Here is a 20434-nt window from a genome sequence, read left to right on the forward strand (position 1 = left end):
CGGGGGGTGGGGGCGGGCGGGGAGGGGAAAGCTTTGTTTTGGGGCCCCGGGGGGCGGGGTGGGGCGCGCTAGGGTGCGGGGATGAGTCTAGTGGGCGGCTTCCCCCACCACCCGGTGGTGCACCATGAGGGCTACCCCTTCGCCGCCGCCGCTGCCGCCGCCGCCGCCGCCGCCACCCGCTGCGGCCACGAGGAGAACCCCTACTTCCACGGCTGGCTCATCAGCAGCCACCCGGAGATGTCCCCCCCCGACTACAGCATGGCTCTGTCCTACAGCCCCGAGTACGCCAACGGGGCGCCGGGCATGGACCACTCCCATTACGGGGGGGTGCCGCCCGGGAGCGGCCCGCCCGGGCTCGGGGGGCCCCGGCCGGTGAAGCGCAGGGGCACGGCGAACCGCAAGGAGCGGCGCAGGACTCAGAGCATCAACAGCGCCTTCGCGGAGCTGCGGGAGTGCATCCCCAACGTGCCCGCCGACACCAAGCTCTCCAAGATCAAAACCCTCCGCCTGGCCACCAGCTACATCGCCTACCTCATGGACCTGCTCGCGAAGGACGACCAGAACGGGGAGGCGGAGGCCTTCAAGGCAGAGATCAAGAAGACAGACGTGAAGGAGGAGAAGAGGAAGAAAGAGCTGGTCAGTGCTCCGCCACGGGCCGCGACGGGGCGGGGGGGCGAGGCGGCTCGGCGCCGGCCGCGGGGGGGTCCCAGCTGCGGGGCGGGGGTCCCGTCCCATCCCGTCCCGGGCCGGACCCCGACGGCGCAGCCGAGCTCGGTGCATCGGGGGCGGCCCCGCGGCCCCAAACGCGCGGCTGGGGGGCGCGGGTCTCTGCGGCTTGAGCGCGCTGCTGCGGGGCGAGAGGCGGTGAGAGGCGGCGGGGAGCCGCGGCCCGCTTCCAGCCCGGCCCGGCGGCACCCTGGGGCCGCCCTCCCCCGGCTTTCGGCGGCGGCTCCTCCGCCGCGGGGCCGCATTTTGCCCGGCGCGCCGGTGCCCGCCTCCCCGCGGGCCCGCAGGGGGAGGCTCGGCGCGGCCTCGCCGCGATTCGGCGAGCCCCGAGGTCCCCGCCGCGGGCCCGCACACGGGCGGCGGAGGCCCGGAGCGGGGCGAGAGACCGCGGCGAGACCCCGCGGAGGCCGCCCCGAAAATGCCCCGCAGGCCTCCGCCGGAGCCCGCGGCTCCTCCTCGCAGCTCTCTCGCTCGGGCGCAGTAGGAAGCGGAGGAAGCTCTCTAATCTGTTTTTTCTCTCCTCTCCCCGCTTTGTTTCTCTCCCCTCCCTCCCTCTCTCTCTCCCTTCGCATCATGCCTCCCCAGAACGAAATCTTGAAAAGCACAGTTAGCAGCAACGATAAGAAAACCAAAGGGAGGACTGGCTGGCCGCAGCATGTCTGGGCTTTGGAGCTCAAGCAGTGAGCACGGCAGGACTGGAGGAGCCGTCCTCTCAGTCTCGGTAGCGAGCTCTCCTCTGAGGACTCTTTGTATTTGGAATCATCCAGTTTATTTATGTGCAATTTCTCCCCCCACCCCCCCAAAATGTGGATATTTGAAGGAGAGGGAAAAAGCATTCCATATATGAATATGAAGAGGAAACTCCAGCTTGGTAAGGGGTAACGTCTCTAATGGTTTCGTGAATGTTATTTGCTCTGTATAAAACACACGGGGAAAACAGAACCGTAGAAAAGAAAAGAAAAAAAAAAGTCCCTCCCTGGCATTAGTGTGTATGTGAAGTGTATCTTTAATACTTGGCCTTTTGGATATAAATATTCATGGGATTATAAAGTTATATTTCAACAGAAGCAGTTGCACCAATGTTTCGGTTGATTCGGTATTTAGTGTTGTAATTTTGTTGTGGTCGTTCAGTATTTGAAGATGTTTTCAGCAGTTATTGGTTATGTGCACTTCCGTCCGTAAGGGAAAAAGTGGAATCTAATTAATATTGAAGGTGTAAACGTTGTAAGTACTCAATAAACCACTGTGTGTGTTTTTTACAAAAAAAAAAAAAAGGAAAAAAAGGAAAAAAAGAAAACCCAAATCTTTTTATGTTTTATACCTCAAAATGTTTTGAATAACAGCGTTGTTTATGGCTTTTTTTCATAATATTTAAAATATTCGGAAGTAAACTAAATTATAAAGATGGCTCCGAAGTTTATTTTTAAACAAGTGACTGAGGGAAAGGAGGGGTAGAGGGAGGGATCTCGCCAGCCCTGTGAGTGTCGAACATGCAAACGGCAGTTCGGCAGAGGAGAAATGCCTTGCGGTGGTGTTCTCCAGGCAGGAGACCTACTGCTAACGGGAAGCGGACAAGGCTGCAAACGGGCCCGGCAGCGCCAGCCGCGCCCGTGCGGGCTGCTCCCGGCGGCGGTGCCAGGCGGAGGCTGCGGCGGAGGCTGAGGCTGAGGCTCCGGGGGCAGGCGTGGGAGGCTTTTAGGGCTTTGCTCGGAGCGATTATGTAACAGGTAATTCTACGTCAAGCACCAAAGAGCGAACAAGGCGAGGGATTTGCGCGGGGGTGGGGGGAGGACGGAAGATTTACAATGAGAGACGGTGAACTTAATATTAACTTTGTGGTTCCCAAAACTCTCCTGGGTTGCACGTTTCCAGTCAGCAACAGCGAGCTGATTTTTTTTTTTACTTTTTTTTTTTTTTTACCTTTTTCTGGTTGCAAACTGCCGCAAGCCGTGCCACGGTTCTGCTGTGCGTTCATCTATCTGCTTCCCCAGTATGACCGCTCTTCCCCTATGTTTGTGTAGCTACCTGTCTGCAGGCTCCTTTGCAAGGCTCCTGGTGCCAGGCCACTGGGTTTTCTGCTCCCCGGCGTCGGCGCGAGCTGCAGCGGTCCACCTAGACGCTCGGTGCTGGGAATCGCCTGGCTTCCCCCCGTGTGGTAGGCAGGCAAGGCAGAAACTTAAACTTTTTGCGAAATAATCTTGTTCTAGGTACGCTCGGTCAATTCCCGGTTAGACGCGAGGTTTTTACACTTTTCCCATAATAGAATTCGAGTTCGTGTTTCTGCGCCGTTGAAACCCTTGCTTAACTCAGCTCAACCTAAACCCAGCTGGCTCTCTCTCCAGGTCCAGGGCTGCCTACCTGCCTGCCTTCCCCTGCCGCCGCGCCTAAGGAAGTGGCTCCCGAAGCGACCCGACAATAAGCGTAGGTAGATGTGCAATTGCCCATAAAAAGATAAGGGAGTCCCCGCGCCGCTTCGCCGCCCCCGCTGACAATGGGAAGGTTGCGGGGTTACAACAACCAGACAAAAGTGATGTGCCCTCTCTCCCGGCGGGTCAGGCAGCCCGACTCTGCGCTCCGCCGTGGGTCTGTGTTTACCGACACTTGCCTTTGTTTATAACACTCGCAGAGAAGAATCTCCCCTTGTTTGCTTTTCCTTGCCTGTTAGTTGCCCAGCTGATAAACCAGAGGACCTCGCAGCCCCCCGCTCCACCTCCGCCCAAATCTCTTTTTTGCACGCAAACGGCGAAGGAGGATGGCTCCAGGGGGGCGAGGGGTGTAGGGCGGCAGGGCCAGCCTAGCCTTCCCCTGCCCCAGCAGCCGAGCTGTTGCTCCCCGGGCCTCGGGGGACAGAGGGAAATCGCCCACCCCCTGCCCCCCCCCCGGGCTGCACGGCCGGGCGCGGGTTGCGGAGGCGGCGGCCGCGCCGCTGGGGGAACTCGCCGCCGCCCCGCGGGCTTTCCGATCGGTACCTCTCCCCTTTCCTCTCCTGAATTTCTCAGGGATATCCCCCCCCCCCCCCCCCCTCCCCGGACCCGCTGAGAAGGATTTCTTTTAATTGCTCGGTAATGAGAATGTTGCCATTTTCTCAGGAGCAGTCATTCCCGGAGCTAAATCACAAGAGCCCTAGACAGGCCGGAGCCGACAAAAATGTAGGTTTTGACGTTAAAAGCTAAATGGGGAAGCAGGGCGGTAGAAGGTAAATTGATGGTAGACGGGGATGTCAGTGCCCTGGCCCCAGCTCCCGGCGAGCGGAGCCGGGGGCTGATAAGAGCGGAGCGCTGTGCCCGCAGCCAGCCCGCACCCTGTGGCCGGGGCCGGCGGCTCTGGGGGGGCTTTTTTTCGGAGGTGACAAGCACGTAGCAGTCCATGGGACCGGGGAGCGGGGGTCTGTCCCCTCCGCAGCGTTTCCCTGCGCTGTGCCGGTGGGTAGGGATGAGAGGGAGGCGCAGGGGGTAGGTGCGCTGCAGCCGGGTTGCTCTAGCCGTGTCCCTGCAGGCGCACGGCCCGTGTGTACTCGCCGCTTCTTTTTGTCGCTGGGGGAGCCTCTGCTGTGCCTCCAGAGAAAATAACCTTTTTTTTTTCATTTGAAAAGAAACAGCAGCACAACTACCCCGGCTGGCGTGCCTCCTGCCCTGCCCTCCCAGGAGGCCTCCCCTCGGCTCCCCGGGCCCGAAACACAGGCGGCGGTCGGCATCCACGGGAGAAAGTGGGGGCACCCACCCCTCGGGGGCACGGTCCGGCGCGGCCCGGCTCTGGTTTAGGCGGAAAACAGTGCGGTTTTGGCTGCTCGGCTTGCCCTCTGCGCCATCGGGCGCGCTGGACACCCCTGCAGCTCCACAACGGATTTCTTAATGTTATTTTATTTTGTTGGTTTATTTATTTATTTATTTATTCGCCCGCTCGTTCCCGGGAGCGCCAAGAGCTGATTGCAATAATTAGCGCTGATTTGCAGTCGTTGTCAAAGCGGGGCAACGGGGCCTTTCTGGGCCAGCCGCAGACACCCCTGGAACAAGAGCTGAGACATCCGCGGGCAACTGTAAGGACATAAACACGGCCGGGGGATGCCATCGAGACAACGTGATCTTGAAAGGTGGGCGGGGAGGAGGGGGGGAAGACGGTTAATAATAAAACCTCTAAGCAAAATATCCTCCTCCTGCGCTGGGAAACCTAACCTTAATCCTCCTTTTTCACACGTACTCGCCCAGCGGCTCGCAAAGGCACCCAGAAGAAAGCTCCAAGTAGCGGTGGGAAGGAAACGCGTCCCGCGCTCCTGCAGACATAATCCCCTCTGGTGTAACGAGGGGCTTGTCAATGCTTTATATATTTTTAATTCGGAGCCTTTTGTTTTATTATTATTTTGCGGGCCGTGAAATACGGGCCTTCGCAAGCGAACGCTAATCTTTTCTACTTCTAATTGGCCAATTACTGATCAGCTGTTCCAGCTCGTCCTGCACACGGGAGATTAAAACCGAGTTGTTATCTGAATTATACATTCACATAAATTCTAGCAAAGCCTGCCGATACGCGGGGCCAGCGCCTCGCTGGGAATCCCTGTGGCCCTTTCTCCCCCTTCCACGCCAGCGTGGTGTGTGTCTCCCTCTTCCCCAGCTCCCCCCACCCCCATTTTCCTCTCGAAATGTCGCTGCTTTGATGATCCGATTGTAGAGCATTGATTACAAATTTATTCTCAGACACTATATAAGTCTTTATATCTGCTATTAGGGACATCTGGGAATGATTAGAGCCCTCCCTCCCCCGGCTCTGCTCCCTCTATCTCGCAGCGAGGAGCTATAGACATGTTGACGTCAGATCAGACGGCTAGGAGCCATCCTGCTCTCGACTTGGGTGTAATCACGGCAGCGCTTTCCAAGCTCCAGCCCGGCCGCGGCCGCCAGCTGGAATGCGGGTGCAGCGGGACGGCCCTCGCCGGGGCTCCGCGGCGAAGCTGGATTTTCAGCCCCCGGAGGTTCCGGCGCTTCTGGAGCCCGCCGCCGGGGCTGCTTGGTCGGTGGGTTGAAAAGAAGCAGCTTTGCTTCCCGTGGGGGTGCTCGCCCTGCTCCTTCCCGGCCGGCGCTGGCTTTATCTTCCATTTCTCCCGGCGCGCTCGCCCGGAGCACTGCCTTCCAAACCAAACAGCAGGCCAGGCAGATCTCCACCTTGTGTCTTGGCAGGAAGAAATGAGCGAAGCAAAGTGCAGCGCTTACGTGCGGGCACCGCGGGCTGCCTTCCCCGCACCCCCGCAGCCCGCTATCCGAAGCGGCGGTCGGGTTTCCAGCGAGCTGGAGGCCGCCCTAAATCCGGAGCAATCCCGAGGCGAACGGGCGTGCTGCCGGCGGGGAGATGGCTTTGCACCTGCTATTAAGTCCTAATGCTAATTGAGAGCTGGGGCTGCCTCAATGTCGCGCCGAACACCTCGGCGGGACCCGAGATCATCTTTGTCAGACTCGGTTTTACAAACTCTTTACTTTATTGTTTTGTACATTTCTTTCCCCCCTCCTCCGTCCAAAGAGATAAAAATAATAAGTCGATAAATACAACTTGAGCCTCCGCCGCCTGCTCGCGAAGTCTTGGACGGCCGACACTTGTCCAGCTGTACGTTGCACTCGGTGCTGCTACCAGGAAGGGGGGGGCGGAGGGATGGGGGTGAGAAAGCAGTTGATCTCGTCTCCAGAGAAAAGAGATAATGTTAGATTATTTGTCTGAAGGATTAAATTCTCTGGGTAAAGCACTCCTGCCAGGAGTAAAAAGCCCTGTGTAACCCTAAAGGAAAAAAAAAAAAGTGTTTCCATTTCTTTGTTCCAGCAAAATAAAATGAAATGAAATAAAAACATATAAAATAACCCCCCTAAGATACCGCAACTCTCCGCTGTGTCTATGTGTAATCTCGAAAGGAAAAGGAACATTTCCTTCCTAAACCAGTGCAAACAGTGCGCTGTGCGCTCGGCTTCGCACCGCATTCCCCAGCCCAAGGGCTGGGGCAGGGGTTGGGGAAAAGCGAAGAAAACTGGCAAGTGAAGGCAAAGAACAAAACAACCCCACGGACACGAACGCAATGGGAAAACTCCCAACAAATCCCATCGCAGAGCTTAGTGGTCGCTGCCCTGCACGGCCGGAGGGAGCTGTTGCCCTGGCCGGGGACTGTAGGGCCGGGGCTGCCCGCAGCAGAGGGCAGGGAGCCGGGGGGCTGGATCCTGCCGGCCGGGGAAGGCGGCGGGGACCGGGCTGGTTTCGGGGCTGTGCCCAGGGACAGGCGGGAGCAGGGTTTGGGGAGCAGCGGTGATGTATCGGAGGCACAATGGGGATCGGAGCGCCCGCCTCCGGGAGCCTTTTATCCAAACGCGAATGCTGTTGGAGGGAGAAAGAAGCCCCTGTGTTGCCCAACTTTTTCAGGAGAAAAAATGTGGTATTGTATTTTAATGCAGAGCAGTAGAGTCGTTTTCCCGGCCACGTCTATCGAACAAACATGTGGGGATAATAGAGAGGACGATTCTCCTATAGGGGTCTCTATTTGCATGCCATATGTGGCTATAGGCTAAAACAGCTGCGCATAATGAATTTTTAGAAAGCTAAATGCGTATGCAGACCCATGGAAGTTTTCTAAAAGCGGCCTGAAAGACAATGAAATGTTCTGCCAGAAAATACAGGAGACGGAAGAGATTAAAACTAATAATAATAATATCAGGCCCCCCACCCCCCCCCCAGCCCAGCCCAAGCCCCAAGCCTCAAGACTTTGCTGGGAGCCCTGCCCGGAGGAAGACCCCGGCAGCCGGGCGGGGGGTCCGTCAGGGCTGTGGGGCCGTGCCGGGCCGTGCCGTGCTGTGCCGGTCCGGGGTGCGCGCCCGCGGGGCCGCGCAGGGCGAGCCGAGGCGCACGGCCCGGCCTTGACTGCCTCTCCCCCCAATCTGGTTTTCATAGAGCCGCGCGGTAATTACCTAAAGCCATAACTGTCTCCGAAATTATTCATTAAAGTCATTCTCAGGAATCTCGCGGCGCTGGCGCTTACATTTACGGCCTTTGCACCATCAGAGTATGACACTGCCTTTTCGCCCCGTTTCCTCGGCGGCGGCTTGTTTAAAATCGAGGAGGGGAAGGGGGGTACTGCTCCCTCTCCCTCTCCCTCGGTGGGTTTGTTTGCTCGGGATTCAGGTTGTTTTTCCCCTTTTGGCGAAGGAGCGCGATGCAACCCGGCAGACACCCTGGGAGCGAGGAGGGTATTTTGGGGAGTTGCAGTGTTGTGCGGAAGATCATGTCTGTGCCCTGTGGTGCTGTCAGCAGTGACAGATCCCAGATGCAGCCGCTACTGTATGGCAGATTGAGTTTCTCAGCAGAAAACTCTCTCCCTCCCTCCCAAACGTCTTCAAAAACCTTCTCCAGATACTGCGGGTCACTTAGGCTCAAACGGGGAGAGAAAGGGGGAAAAAAGGCTTTCCCTCCACCCCACCCTCTCTCTTCCCCGAGCCTGAGCTCTCCGGGGTGCGGGGAGGCCATGCCTGCTCCCCTCCCCTCCCGGGGTGTCCTCTGCCCCCCTCCTCGCTCCCGGCCCGCCGCGAGCCCGCCGCCGACCACGGGAAGCCTCGTCCAGGTAAGCGGGGGGCGGCGGGGAAGGGGACGGGGCAGGAGCCTGCGGCCGGGGGGGCCCCGAGCCCGCCCCCCTCCCTCGGCCGGGTCTCGCTGCCTGGACGGGGCGAGCCGGGGGAGCCGGACGGCGAGGGGATCCCGCTGCCCCAGGCAGGGCCGGGGATGGGGGGGACTTCGGGTCGAAACGGGACCCCCCCAGCCCGGATCGGTTCGGCTCTGCCGGTGCCGCAGCCTCCTGGCAGCGAAAGCACAACGCTGGGCCGAAGCGGGCTGGGGGATTCTCGCCTGCCTCCCGGGAGGGACCCCCCGGGCTTAGGCTCCCGGGGGGGCTGTAAGCACGGAAAAGGGACGGGGGGGCGCGGCTGGAGGACGCGGGCGGGACGGGACGGACTGGCGGGGGGGCGCCGCTCCTGGCACTGGCACGGGAAACAGTCGGAGGTTGGGACCCCCCCGCGGCCCCCCAACCTCGTACCCCCCCGCTTTTCCTCGCCGCTGCGAGGAAGCGGTAGCGAGCCGGCTTTAGCAGCTCTGCAGGGGCTGCGGCTCCCGGGAATCTCATCCCGCTCTTCCACGCGTGCCCTGGGCCTCCTGCCCCTCCTGCCCGCACCCCCGTCAAGTATTCACCCCCCCACCGAGTGCCGAAATCGGAGGCCGAGGCTGGGCTGTTTCCTCCTGCAGCCTTTCTCCCACCTCCAGCGAGTATTTGGCGCTTAAGGGCTCTAATCTGTCTGGCACCGGGCGGGTCCCACGCCCGTGGATCAGCCCCGAAAGCCTCCGCACCGGGCGGGCAGAGACCCGCTGCCTCCGGCCGAGGGGGGCTCCATGAGCCGAGCCTCGGGCTTCGGCCTCCGAGCAGCGCCTGGATGAAGACGACCTGGTTTCACGCATGCACATGCCTCCTGTAAACGATTCCTGCCACCCTCGCTCTCGGTCCTTCTTTCCCCATCTGAAGTAAAAGGCTTTAATTCAGCCGCTCGCCCAGCCCCCTTCCCTCTCTCTCTTTTTTTCTCTCTCTCTTTTTTTTTTTTTTAAAGCTCTTGCCTTTAGCAGAAGTATAATTGTGACCCTGCCTGATCCACAGAGCCTCCTGTTGGGAGCAGTTAGCTGTGGTTGCATTAGGCCGAAGGACCTCCCAAGTGGCGGTGGCCTGGGTGTCATAGGAAGGGACTCTGCACATTGTCCATTCTTTCTCATCAAAGTCCCAGGCACCGTGGAGCCAACAGTTTGGTGGAGCAGGAAAATAGTAAACAAGCCTCCCCCCTCCCTTCCCAAGCCAGCAGCGCCGTGATCTTCCTAAGAGGCAAGAAAATGTAACAAACTTTTTCATAACTTCAGCTCTACGGTGTGATTTACATTTCCGGCTCCCCTGTTGGAGTGGCAGTAATTTACAGCGTGATAAAAACACTTTTACAACGCCAGAGCATGTTCGAGTAGTGTCTCAGTGTGCAGAAAGGTTTTAAAAGAGGACACACATCAGAAAATGTTATTTTCTCTGCCTTTTTTTTTTCCACCGTGGCTTTCTGAAGAGACAAATGAGTTGAAATTGCAACGTAGGCAAAAAAAAAAAAAAAGTAAAAAGTAGACAAGGGCTGAAGCAAACGTGGATGAAATCAATTCCCTGCTTTTGTTTGTATGGTGTATATTATATGTCCACATTTCTCCTATTTCTGCAAGGCTTTCGCTTAATGCATGCTTCTATTTTCGTGCTTTCGGGCCAAATCCTGCTTGTCTTGCCGCGGGGGATGCTTTCATTCGGTCATGGATCTATTGTGTTTAAACAATTTCTTTTATTCAATAACTCATTTCTTCTCCGGAGTCTTAAACCGAGTAGGTCTGTTAGCGTTTATGAAAGGGAAGCATCTTTTATTCAGTTCTAATTTCCCTAATCTGATATAGGCAGCTTTTCCAAATACCGGGGTAATAGGGTTACCCCTTCTCCAGGAGCATCCAGTTTGTTCCAGCCACGCTCCTCCACCAGGGAGGACTCCTGCGGCGGGGCAGGACGGGTCTGGAAACTAATGGACACCATCCCTGTCCTAGGAGAGACGATAAAGTTTAGTAAATTACAAATATGCGAATTTGGCAAACAGTTAAGGATTAAAATGATCAAACGATAAAAAAAAGGGGGGCAATGAATAAACCACATGTAGCAGTTGCCGCTTTCATGACTTCGGTAATTATTTACACCTGAATCGTAGTTTACTCCAGCCACGGTTTCAAAAGTAAACCTTTAAAGAATTTAATTATTTCCAGTTTTCGGCCACAGAGATAAAAACAAAAAAAAAAATCAAAATAAGAAGTGTGGGTTAGCGAGCAAATGCTGTCTCCCGGCTCTCCTAAAAGTCTTTCCGTGCTTTTCCGTCTCGAAGACCAACGCGGCCCCTCCGCGCCCCCCAGCCCGCGCACGGGGGCGCGCCCCGCCGCCCGTGCGCGCCCCCGCGGCCTGAAGCAGGGGCACGGGGGCGAGCCGGGTGCCCGCACGGTCTGGGCGCTTGGGGCTGCGTGCGGGCCAGGCGCGCTATTGAAGCGTGTGCGGGGGGACTGGCCGGCTCCTTCCCTGCGCTCTGTAATAGCTCTGTTATTCTTGCTAAACGAGCAGGATGGCTCTGCGTGACCCCTCGGCATTTAAAACCGTTTTCTATCACCGCAAGTGTGCCGGTGGGGGGGGGGGGGGCGGGGAGGGCAGGAATCTACAAGTCATTGAGAACAAGCGGGGAAGCCTGTGATGTATGGCACGTTTTATCTTTATTTAGGCAGCGTGTCGTTCGCAGGATGGCCCGGGTTTCCGTGCGCGGTGGGGGGATGAGGCACATCCATCCTTCGGCAGCACCGGGAGGGAGGCAGGGGCACATCTCTTTCCCCTTCTCGCCGTTTTCTGCGTGTGAAGTCGGCACTTTTCGGAGAAAAAAAAAAATAAAAAATTTAAAAAGGAGTTGTGGGGAGCAGGGCCGGTGCTGTGGGGCCGTGGGGCATCACCCCGTGGGCATCCCTCTGGGCTGGGACCTCTTGTCCCGACCGGACCCCTCGTGGCTGTGGGCACCGCTGAGCGCTGCAAGCTGCGAATATTTTCAGTATTTCACTGCTCGCTGCCCTTAAATCTCCGTTTTCCCCCCTCCGGGGCTGCCTTGGCATCCTTCCCGCAGCCGCGCATCCCTCCGTGCCCTGCGGCCGCAATGGGATGCGCAGGGCTCGGGGGCGCCCGCTCCCGCGGCCCCTTCGCTCTGCCCAGCCGCCGCCTGCCAGGATGGGGTGGGATGCTCCTGGAGGCCAATCCGTGCCGGGATTTTAACTTTCTGAAGCTTCTCCGCACCACCAGCAGCCGCGACCTGTGCAGGTTTTAGACGCTATCCCCGCCCCGAGCCGCTGCGTTAGCTGGGGGACACTAGGGACAGGTGGGGGCGTAGAGAAGAGGGGAGCTTGTGGCATAGGACTCAGTCCTCGGCTTCTTTAGGGCGCTGGCTCCCACACCGTAAAACATCTGTAAGAAGTGTCTCGCTCCCTTCCGTAAAACGAGCTGGGAGTTGTATTTTTATTTTGATTTTGGCAACGGGAAAGGAAAACCATGCTGGGTGCAGAGAGGCGAGGAGAGGAGGCACATGGGCTCTAGCTCATTTTCCTACAGAGATAAAGCACCTCAGCCATGTGCTTAGTCATACTTCGCATTTTTGGTGGCCGGTCGTGGTCGTGGATTTCAGTGCTGTTGTATTTTTCACCCCATTTGCGATGACTTTACTGGCGCGTCTTACTCCTTTTCGAGAACAAAGTTATTTCGGAGCTGGCCAGCTCTGAGAAGACACGCACCCACCTAGGATGGAAAAGAGCATAGCCTATGGAAGCCGGGACACGACCGTTCCCACTGCAGCATCTCATTAAAAGCAACAAGAAAACAGAGGCTGAAACATGATAAGGTCATATAATATATTCGGACTGAGCCTAAGCCGTATAAGCACAGAAGGTGTTTAAAACTTGAACGTTTCTCTGTTATTTCTTTCGCAAACATATGGTTTAAAATAGACAAAGCAGTCGTTTTATTTAATTGGGCGTATATATAGACATCCATATATAACTCCCCCCAAAGAGAGCTCCGACACCTGTTATAAGCTCCGAAACAGGAGATCACAGAGCAAATGCTTTCCGCATTCTTTAAATGATAAACACCGTTCTCAGGCAGAATAGCTACAGGAAAGCTTTGCTAAGTAAATACGCTACGAAAATATACTTGAGGTTGAATTAAGCTTCGGTCGGGACGAAAAACGTGTCGGATTCGCCCTGCGTTTCCCCAGTCGGACACATCCGCACAGACCGCTGGAAATGCCTTCATTATTTTCTTAAATTCTGGAGGGAGTAGTTTGCTGAATTTGCTGGGGTTTATTTTCACTTGCTCAGTAGCGGCAGGGAAAGACCGGGAAAAGGCGGTCAAGTGAAAAGGGCTTGTTGCAAGGATGGCCAGGAGGAAAAAAAAAATAAAAAATTCTCCATTATGCCAGAGCGAAGACAGGCTGGGGGCTTCTGCCCCGAGAAGCTGGGGCTCTCTGCGTCCCAGCAGGGCTGCCCTGGCGGCAGCAGTGAATTGCCCCCGGGCACCCCTGTGCAGGGTGCGGGGCCGGGGCCGGGCCGGCCCGCCCGGGCCATTAGCGAGGCAGCGCGGCGGAGGGGGCCGCGGCCGCCCTAATTGTTTTCCCTGCAGATGTTGTCCTGGTGTTTAAAGGACTAAATCCCAACTTCCAGGCGCAGCTGGGGTATGTTGTATCCTATCAATTCATAACAGGGAGGCATTCTGGAAAGACTCGTAAGAATATTTATTTTAAAATGTGTGCTGAAAAGATATATGCCGGGGGGAGGGGGGACAGGGTTGGGCGTCTCGAGTTTTGTTTCGAAGCCAAAATGGCACAGTTCGAGTTGTGAACAAATGGTTTCCAGAGAATAGTTCTTTTCTCTTTCTTTTCCCCGAAAAAAGGTTGTTTGAAGTTCCTGGATTTTTAAATGTTAAATAATATTAATACCAAAAGAATACTTCGGGGCTTCTTGTTTTAATTTTGAAGGGCTGGCATGTGTTTTTTCTTTCTTTCTTTCTTTCTTTCTTTCTTTCTTTCTTTCTTTCTTTCTTTCTTTCTTTCTTTCTTTCTTTCTTTCTTTCTTTCTTTCTTTCTTTCTTTCTTTCTTTCTTTCTTTCTTTCTTTCTTTCTTTCTTTCTTTCTTTCTTTCTTTCTTTCTTTCTTTCTTTCTTTCTTTCTTTCTTTCTTTCTTTCTTTCTTTCTTTCTTTCTTTCTTTCTTTCTTTCTTTCTTTCTTTCTTTCTTTCTCTTTCTCTCCCTCTCTCTTTCTCTCTCTCTCTCTTTCTCTCTCTCTTTCTCTCTCTCTTTTCCTTCCTTCCTTCCTTCCTTCCTTCCTTCCTTCCTTCCTTCCTTCCTTCCTTCCTTCCTTCCTTCCTTCCTTCCTTCCTTCCTTCCTTCTTTCCTTGCTCTCTTGCTCTCTTGCTCTCTTGCTCTCTTGCTTTTCTCTGTCTTTCTTCTGTTTGGAATCTCCTTGCAAACTGACCGTGTTCGGGTTATTGTTGTTATGCGTAAAAGAAATAAATAACCCAATAAATAAAGCAGGCTCCTGTTATGACAAGTTCCAAGCCAGAGCAACATTTTACAAGTTAAGAAAAAAAAAAAAAAAGCCCTTGAGGAAAAGGGAAAAAAGAAAAAAAAGGGGGGGGGTTAATAACAGAAGCACTGTCAGTTGCCGGGGTGTGGAGCCCCGGCCCCGGGCAGGCGCTGCCGCCGCCGGCCCTCCTCCGCCCCAGCCCCCGGCCCCAGCCCCCGGCCCCCGGCGCTCGGGGCCGTCCCGTCGCGGTGCCCGGGGCACGGCGGGGGCCTGGCGGCCGGGCGCCGCTCCCAGATCCGCGGGTCTGCGGGATCAGCCCGCAGCGTTTAGCACCGGCAAATCCTCCACGGAGCAGCCGGCGGCGCTGGGAAGGCGCAGCTCGCTTGGAGGCTCCCAGAGGATGCCCCGACAGCCTTAAAACCGGCGAGGAAAGGCGGAGGAAGGGCGGCAGGGCCGGCTGCTTCCCAATCCCACCCAGCTGGGAGCTGCCCCTGGTCCCCCCCGGTGGGGCCGGGCTGTCCCATTAACCTGTCTCAGCATCTTGAACCGCAGCCCGGGCGCTTTTTCCCCCCGAAATGGAGGGGCAGAAAAAATAAATAAAATAAATTTGGGATTTTGGAGGGGGGTGGGAGTGGATCACATTGACACGGTTCGGTGGAAGGGAGGCTGTTTTTTTTGTCTTCCCTCCCCCCCCCCCCCCCCTTTTTTTTTTCTTTTAAAGCTGTTAACTCCTGTTTATGGTCGAAATGTTACTCTGTGTGTTTTGGTTCGTTCTGGCTGCCATTGGTTGGCCTGGGTTTAATCAGAGGGAAAAAATGCTAGCCGCAAATGTAGCTATTGTTTGGCTGGAGAGGAGGAGAGCCGAGGGGACGGGGGAGCAGTGCTACCGGCAGGGGTGACAGGGACGGTGGGAGCAGCTCCCCCTCTCCCGCAACTCCTCTTCTGCTCTCAACCCTTCCCAAAAGCGAGCTCCCTCTGGCCCCGACCTGCCTGCAGCGGTGTGCAGAGGAGCCGGAGGCACGTTATCTCGGGAACATAACGCTAATAAACGTGCTCATATGTTGGACATTCCCCTTGCATGTTTTATAGGGTTTCACTGGTGGTGCTTAATGGGCTGGGTCACCGGGACTGATGCTAGCGAGGCTATTAGGATTAAGTAACCTAATGAATCGTAGGGCCATTAGCGGGCTTTGAAAGAAGGTAGTTTTCCCTGTAACCTGGTCTTCTGCCTCTTAACACGGGCAATTATTTTTAACTGTCCCTCAATCACGAGTCGGAGGGGGGGCTTTTTTTTTTTTTTTTTTTCCTTTCTTTAAAACCCCTCTCTGATGCCTAGCAATGGATTTCTTTGCAGGAGGAGCCTCTCTTTTTATCCCGGGGTTCCTCGGAAGCCGAAAACCCCGGCTGCTCCCTCCCGGCCCGGCCCAAGTGAGCGCAGAGGGCAGCGCAGGAGCCCCCGCGGCGGCTCTGTGACTGAGGGGGAAGACACTCCCAGTTTGGCCCCAGCCAGGTGCCTGTCCCTTTGCCCTTCTCGCCTAAGGCAGGTAAGAAAAGCAATGTAAGGTCCCTTCTGCAGCTGCTCGCCCCGCATCTCGCCCCCACGATGCGGGCAGGGGGCAGCGGTGCTCGGGGTGGGGGGAGCGCAGGTTGACACACGGGTGAGCTCTTGCGCCATCCACCGTCTTGTCTGGCGGGGAGAAAGCAAACTTCTTTTTTTTTTTTTTTTTGGCACCGGGATTTAAGATTTGCGCCGCCGAGGATTTTGCAGACCTCGTTGATTGCCCGCCGGAGAAGGGGGAGGCTGGATGCGGCCCCAGGTTACGGACCGTAAGGCTCACTCGGGGCGGCTGTAAGGGCGGTGAGGATCTCCGCTTTAACGGGAACGAGTGTTAACGGCTCATTAAATGGGATCGGAGCTGAAATGTTCTTCCCGTGGGTTTGTTTTTCAGGCCGTTCGCACTGAAAAAAAAAAAAAAAAAAAAAAAAGCAGAGCGGTGTGCTAGGTTAACAAAAAATAAAATAAAAAGAAAAGAAAGGAAAAAAAGAAAAGAGAAAAAAAGAAAAAGAAAAAGAAAAAAAAAAAAAGGAAAAAAAGCAGCAGGAGGATGCTGGGAGCAGAGGAGAGACCGCAGGCTTTTGGCTGGGCGCCCCTCGACGGCTGTGGGCGGCGGGGCTAGTGGCCACAGGGGATGCCCGATTTCCCGATTTTCTGGCTACAAGGGGGCAGGGGGGCACCGCACCTGTCTCGCTGCTCGACCCACGGCTCCCGGGACGAGGCAGCTCTTTTTTGGGGGCCGGGGCACGGTCGCGGCGGCGGGAGCAGCGCAAGGTGTCCGCCTGCAGAGGGGAGGAAAGCTCCAGTCTGGCTGACTTTGAAAGCCTCCACTTTCCCACAGCTTTTTCAATCCCCAATACTTTTCACACCCTGTTAGGAGTTAATGCCGCCGAAACCGCTAAACGCTTCCATGCCTGAAGGTACGCCCCGACGGGGGCTGCGCCTCTCGCCCCCCGGGGGCCGGCGGGGCTGCAGCGGCGGGCCGGGGCTCGCTTCCCTGCTCGAAATTCCTTGGATGCTTCGAGGCTGGGCTAACTCCTCCGGCCTGCTGCCTTTCTAGGGGAAGAATTCCCGGGATACCTTTTCGGGAAGCGCCGGGGGAAGCTGCCGGAGCCGCCCCAACTCCCTGGGGGTATGGCAGACGGCAGCCCCCCGACGGCTTGGCTGCGGGGCCGCAGCCAGCCCCTCCGTGCGGCCGGCGGCGGGGAGAGCTCCCGGGGGGCGGAGGGGGGAATAGAAAGCAGGTGAGACCTTGCCTGCAGTCAGCGGATTCTCTTTTTAATTGATTTTTAATTTAATTTTATTTTTTTCGGGAGCCCAGCCGGGGGACAGGGGGCAGTTTTCGGTGTCTGGCACCTTTCAGCCAGACCTCGTCCTTGGTGTGCCCCCAGCCTGGCCACTCTCTCCTCAAGGCCGAGGGCAGGGAGAGGACAGCTCCTTCCCTCATCTCACCGCGACGGTGCCCGACCTGCACCCACGTCGCAGGGCAGAGCCTGGCGGGCACGTTTTCTGCCCGTTTTCCCACTGAAGCCCATGGGGAAGTTCTGGGGGACGTCTCTTGCCACTTCTTTGCCAACCTGCCAACCGCCTCCCCAGCCAAACCGGCCGATTTTGGGGGCTGGCTCTGCCTCGCCTGGCTTTGGGGCCACTTCGGGCCGCAGGAGCATCACCTGGCGGATGGGGCTCCCCCTTGGGGTGGGCTAAAGGGGTTGGAAGCAGCATCCCTCAGCTCCGCCTGTGCTTCCCTCGAAAGCTTGTGGCGGGGAAGGTAAATCCGTCAGCACCGTGCACTTGGCGGAGGGAGGATGCCCGCGCCCCAGCAGCGCCCTAAACCCGCTTCGGGACCGGCACAGGAACCAGGAGGATCCCGCCCTGCTCGGTGTGACCTGGGGCCGGGTGTCGGCCGTGTCCTGCCCGGCACTGGGAGGATTTGGACCTCCTGGCGGTTATTCACGCGGGACAGAGCCCCTCGGGGCTACAGCCGGGAGGACCCTCTGGAAGGGATGCTCCGGGCGGGGACTGGGATGCGAAGCGAGCGCTGGAGGGGCCGGCAGCTGGGTGGCCACGGCGGCCCTCATTACAAGGTGTCACCCGCGGAGAGCTGTCACCGCCTGCTGTCCGCAGGCACAAACCCCCGGCAGCCGCGGGCAGGTAACAGGCGGCACTGGAGAGCTGCAGATGCCGGCGTGACCCTTCTCCGGTGGCCCCGATGGCTGCCCCCAGCAGCCGCTCCCCTCCGCCCTCGCCCTTCATCGGTCCCCTCTCCACGCCTGCCTGTCCCCCGCCGCCGCCGCCACCGCCCCGCTCCTCCCGCAGCGGAGCGCCGCAGCACTCGGAGAGAGAATAGTACCAAAGCCATGGTGTGCACAAAGAACGTGTAATTTTTTTTCTTTTTTTTTTTTTTTTTGCTTTAGAGGCATTTCTATATTTTATTATTTTATTGTTTTATTTTATTTTATTTTATTTTATTTTTATTTTATTTTATTTTATTTTATTTTATTTTATTTTATTTTATTTTATTTTATTTTATTTTATTTTATTTTATTTTATTTTATTTTATTTTATTTTATTTTATTTTATTTTAATTATTTTTTATTTTATTTTTTTCATTCCTTTTCATTTCATTCCTTCTTATTTCATCCTTTCATCTATCTATCATTCCCGCGCCGGCTCTGTTTCTTTGTCCGTGCTTTCCTGCGCAGGCAGCGGCTCTGCCTGAGGAGGGGCTGTTTCTTAAAACCTAATCGCGCCCTCCCCACGGGTCCGAAAGCAGCAGAGTGGGAGCCATTCCCCCCCCCCCCCCCCCCCGGCCACATCTGTTCCACTCCTCAGGTCTTTCCATGGGTGCACGGCGGCTCCGCGTGGGCTCAGCGCGGGGGGAAAGGCGCCCCGGGCTGTGCACGGCGAAACACGTGGGGGTGCGTGTGTATAAGTGGCTATACATCTCTGCACGTGCGTGTATAAATACCTGCGCATGTACCATTAATATATGCTTAATTAATACAATCGAATGTACATGGCATTATTTTAGTTACCTTATTAAATAACAGGGAATTAGTCCTGCAGTTTCCCTTCATTTGCGTCATGAGCTCCAAGATCCTCAACAAAAAAAAAACCCTGGGGAATATTTAGATATGCTTTTACATATTAAACATATACAAAAGACATTATACTGTACGTATAACCGCATATGAACATGGATGTATGGACGCGCATACAAATTTTATCGAAATACTCCGGTATTTAATACGGCAGGATAGGACAAGTGATGTACTATGACGTGATATGACAGAGTGTTCCTTGGCCAGACCACCCCCTGGGCTGGCAGCTCTGACCGACCCCCCCGATTCCCGGCGGGCTCCGGCCGCCGCGGCCCCGGCCCGGTCCGGATGCAGCCCGTGAGAAAGGGGCCGTGATTTGCCCGCCGCTCGGCGGGGTGTGCGGCGCTGCTGCCCCATGCTCGGGGAGAGCGGGCCAGTGGGAAACGAGCGAGCTGAAAACCGAGGTGGCTTCGAGCCTGGGGAGCTTCTGCACGCCCGGAGGATCGGGGGGGTCCGCGGCAGTTTGAAGGAGAACGCAGCGAGAGGGTGTCTTTGCTGATAGCATGTGATGTACGGCTTTTCCCCGCAGAAATAAATCTTATCCCAGGAGGCAAGGGGCGCCTGGAGTTATTGGCATATCTCGGTATCCCCTCTCTGCTCCCTCCAAAAAAAAAAAAAAAAAATGGACTAAGAAGGAGAGGGACTACTGTGTAGGAAGTAAGCAAAGGAGCCCCGGGATGAGGTCCTTTCCCGGTGCATTGCGGAGAGGTGAGGGCTGCTTTTCATTCGTACTTCCTTTTCAAAACAGTCCTGTGCCTCCAGCAGTAAGACGTCAACTCAAAACCGCCGTTTCCAAAATTCACGTGGCACAGACCAGATTTTTCAAACACCTTGAGAAATATGAAAGAACAGGCATTTCCCCACTTTTTATTTTTTCTTCTTCTCTTTTTCTCCTACAACTGCAGGCTGCGGAATACGAAAAACTTGGATAAATGCGTCCATCCCTCATGTATAACATGCCAGGACAGCGATTTCAAACCTGAATCAGTAACTCAGCTGATAGAAAAAAATAAAAATAAAAAACAACAACAATAAAAGAAAACGGGGAGAAAGAAAACCGCAGTCATTTTGGCTATTTGTTGATATTTTCCCATCGGTTTCTTGCACGAAGAGCCGAGAACGGGTACGCAGCAAGGCAGAGGGAGCTGCCGAGCGCCTGGAACCGGGAGCTGGGAGCTCCCCGCCGTGAGTCAGAGGGCTTTAAGGAGCTCTGCCTTCCCTTTGGGGAGCTGGGGATGGCGTTTCGGGGCAGGTACGGGGCCAGGCGGTCGGGCAGGCCAGCTCTCCGCAGGGCAAGGCTGCCCCCCCCGTCGGGGCCGCGCCGCCGGCTCGGCCCCGGGCTGCACCTCCCGCGGGGCCAGGAGCGGCAGGCGAGGAGGAAACGAGCGGGCTTGCGGAGGTGAACAGGGAAAGCTCTTAGACAGCAGCGGGCAAATAATGATAATAAGAAGAATAAGAATAAGAATAAGAAAAAAGAAAAATTAAGAAAAAAATAAAATTAAAGAAATAAAAAGAGAGAGAAAAAAAGGAAAAAAAAGAAAATAAAAAAGAGAATGGGTGGGGAAAAGGAAAAGAATAAAGGGAAAACGGCGCCCTGTGCACTGGGGGCTGCGGGAGCGGCGCTGGGGCGGGCTGCCCGTGGCCGCGGCACGGTGCGCAGGGTGGCACCGGCCGTCCCCGGGTGAGGATCCGGCCCCACGCCTTCCCATGAACAAAACCCGACATCAAAGGGCACGCAATAAGCAATGTGGAGCGCACATGGGAGGCTCGCAAGCCTTTTCTGTCAAAACGGGTTTCCTGGTGTTTTTCTGCCCCCACCCCACACCCCCTTCCCCACCCCGCCTCGTCAGCCCTCACCCCCCGCGACGCTCATGGGACCAGGCAGA

The 20434-nt window shown here is 56.0% G+C and overlaps 2 protein-coding genes and 1 long non-coding RNA gene across 4 annotated transcripts in view; 2 read left to right on the plus strand and 1 right to left on the minus strand.

The window, feature by feature from the left end:
* Positions 1 to 18500, plus strand: part of LOC308195191 (uncharacterized protein) — an 81982-nt gene extending 63482 nt beyond the window's left edge. For both annotated transcript variants that reach the window (XM_080592199.1, XM_080592198.1), the window contains exons 4-5: positions 15247 to 15436; positions 15636 to 18500. In XM_080592199.1, coding sequence (XP_080448325.1) covers positions 15247 to 15436; positions 15636 to 15785 — 340 coding nt within the window. In that variant the 3' untranslated portion in view covers positions 15786 to 18500. The remainder of the gene's footprint in view (positions 1 to 15246; positions 15437 to 15635) is intronic.
* HAND2 (heart and neural crest derivatives expressed 2) lies at positions 22 to 2133 on the plus strand. The gene is made up of 2 exons (XM_080592197.1): positions 22 to 636; positions 1312 to 2133. The coding sequence occupies exons 1-2, from the start codon at positions 82 to 84 to the stop codon at positions 1408 to 1410; spliced, it is 654 nt and encodes a 217-aa protein (XP_080448323.1). The 5' UTR covers positions 22 to 81; the 3' UTR covers positions 1411 to 2133.
* LOC308195193 lies at positions 6175 to 10647 on the minus strand. The gene is made up of 2 exons (XR_013951319.1): positions 7659 to 10647; positions 6175 to 6486 (listed from the first exon to the last, which is right to left on the minus strand). It is a non-coding gene; the product is annotated as an uncharacterized lncRNA (long non-coding RNA).
* Positions 18501 to 20434: the final 1934 nt, after the last annotated feature.

This window comes from Anser brachyrhynchus, assembly GCF_964034855.1.
Source record: "Anser brachyrhynchus genome assembly, chromosome: 4".
Classification (NCBI taxonomy): Eukaryota; Metazoa; Chordata; class Aves; order Anseriformes; family Anatidae; genus Anser; species Anser brachyrhynchus.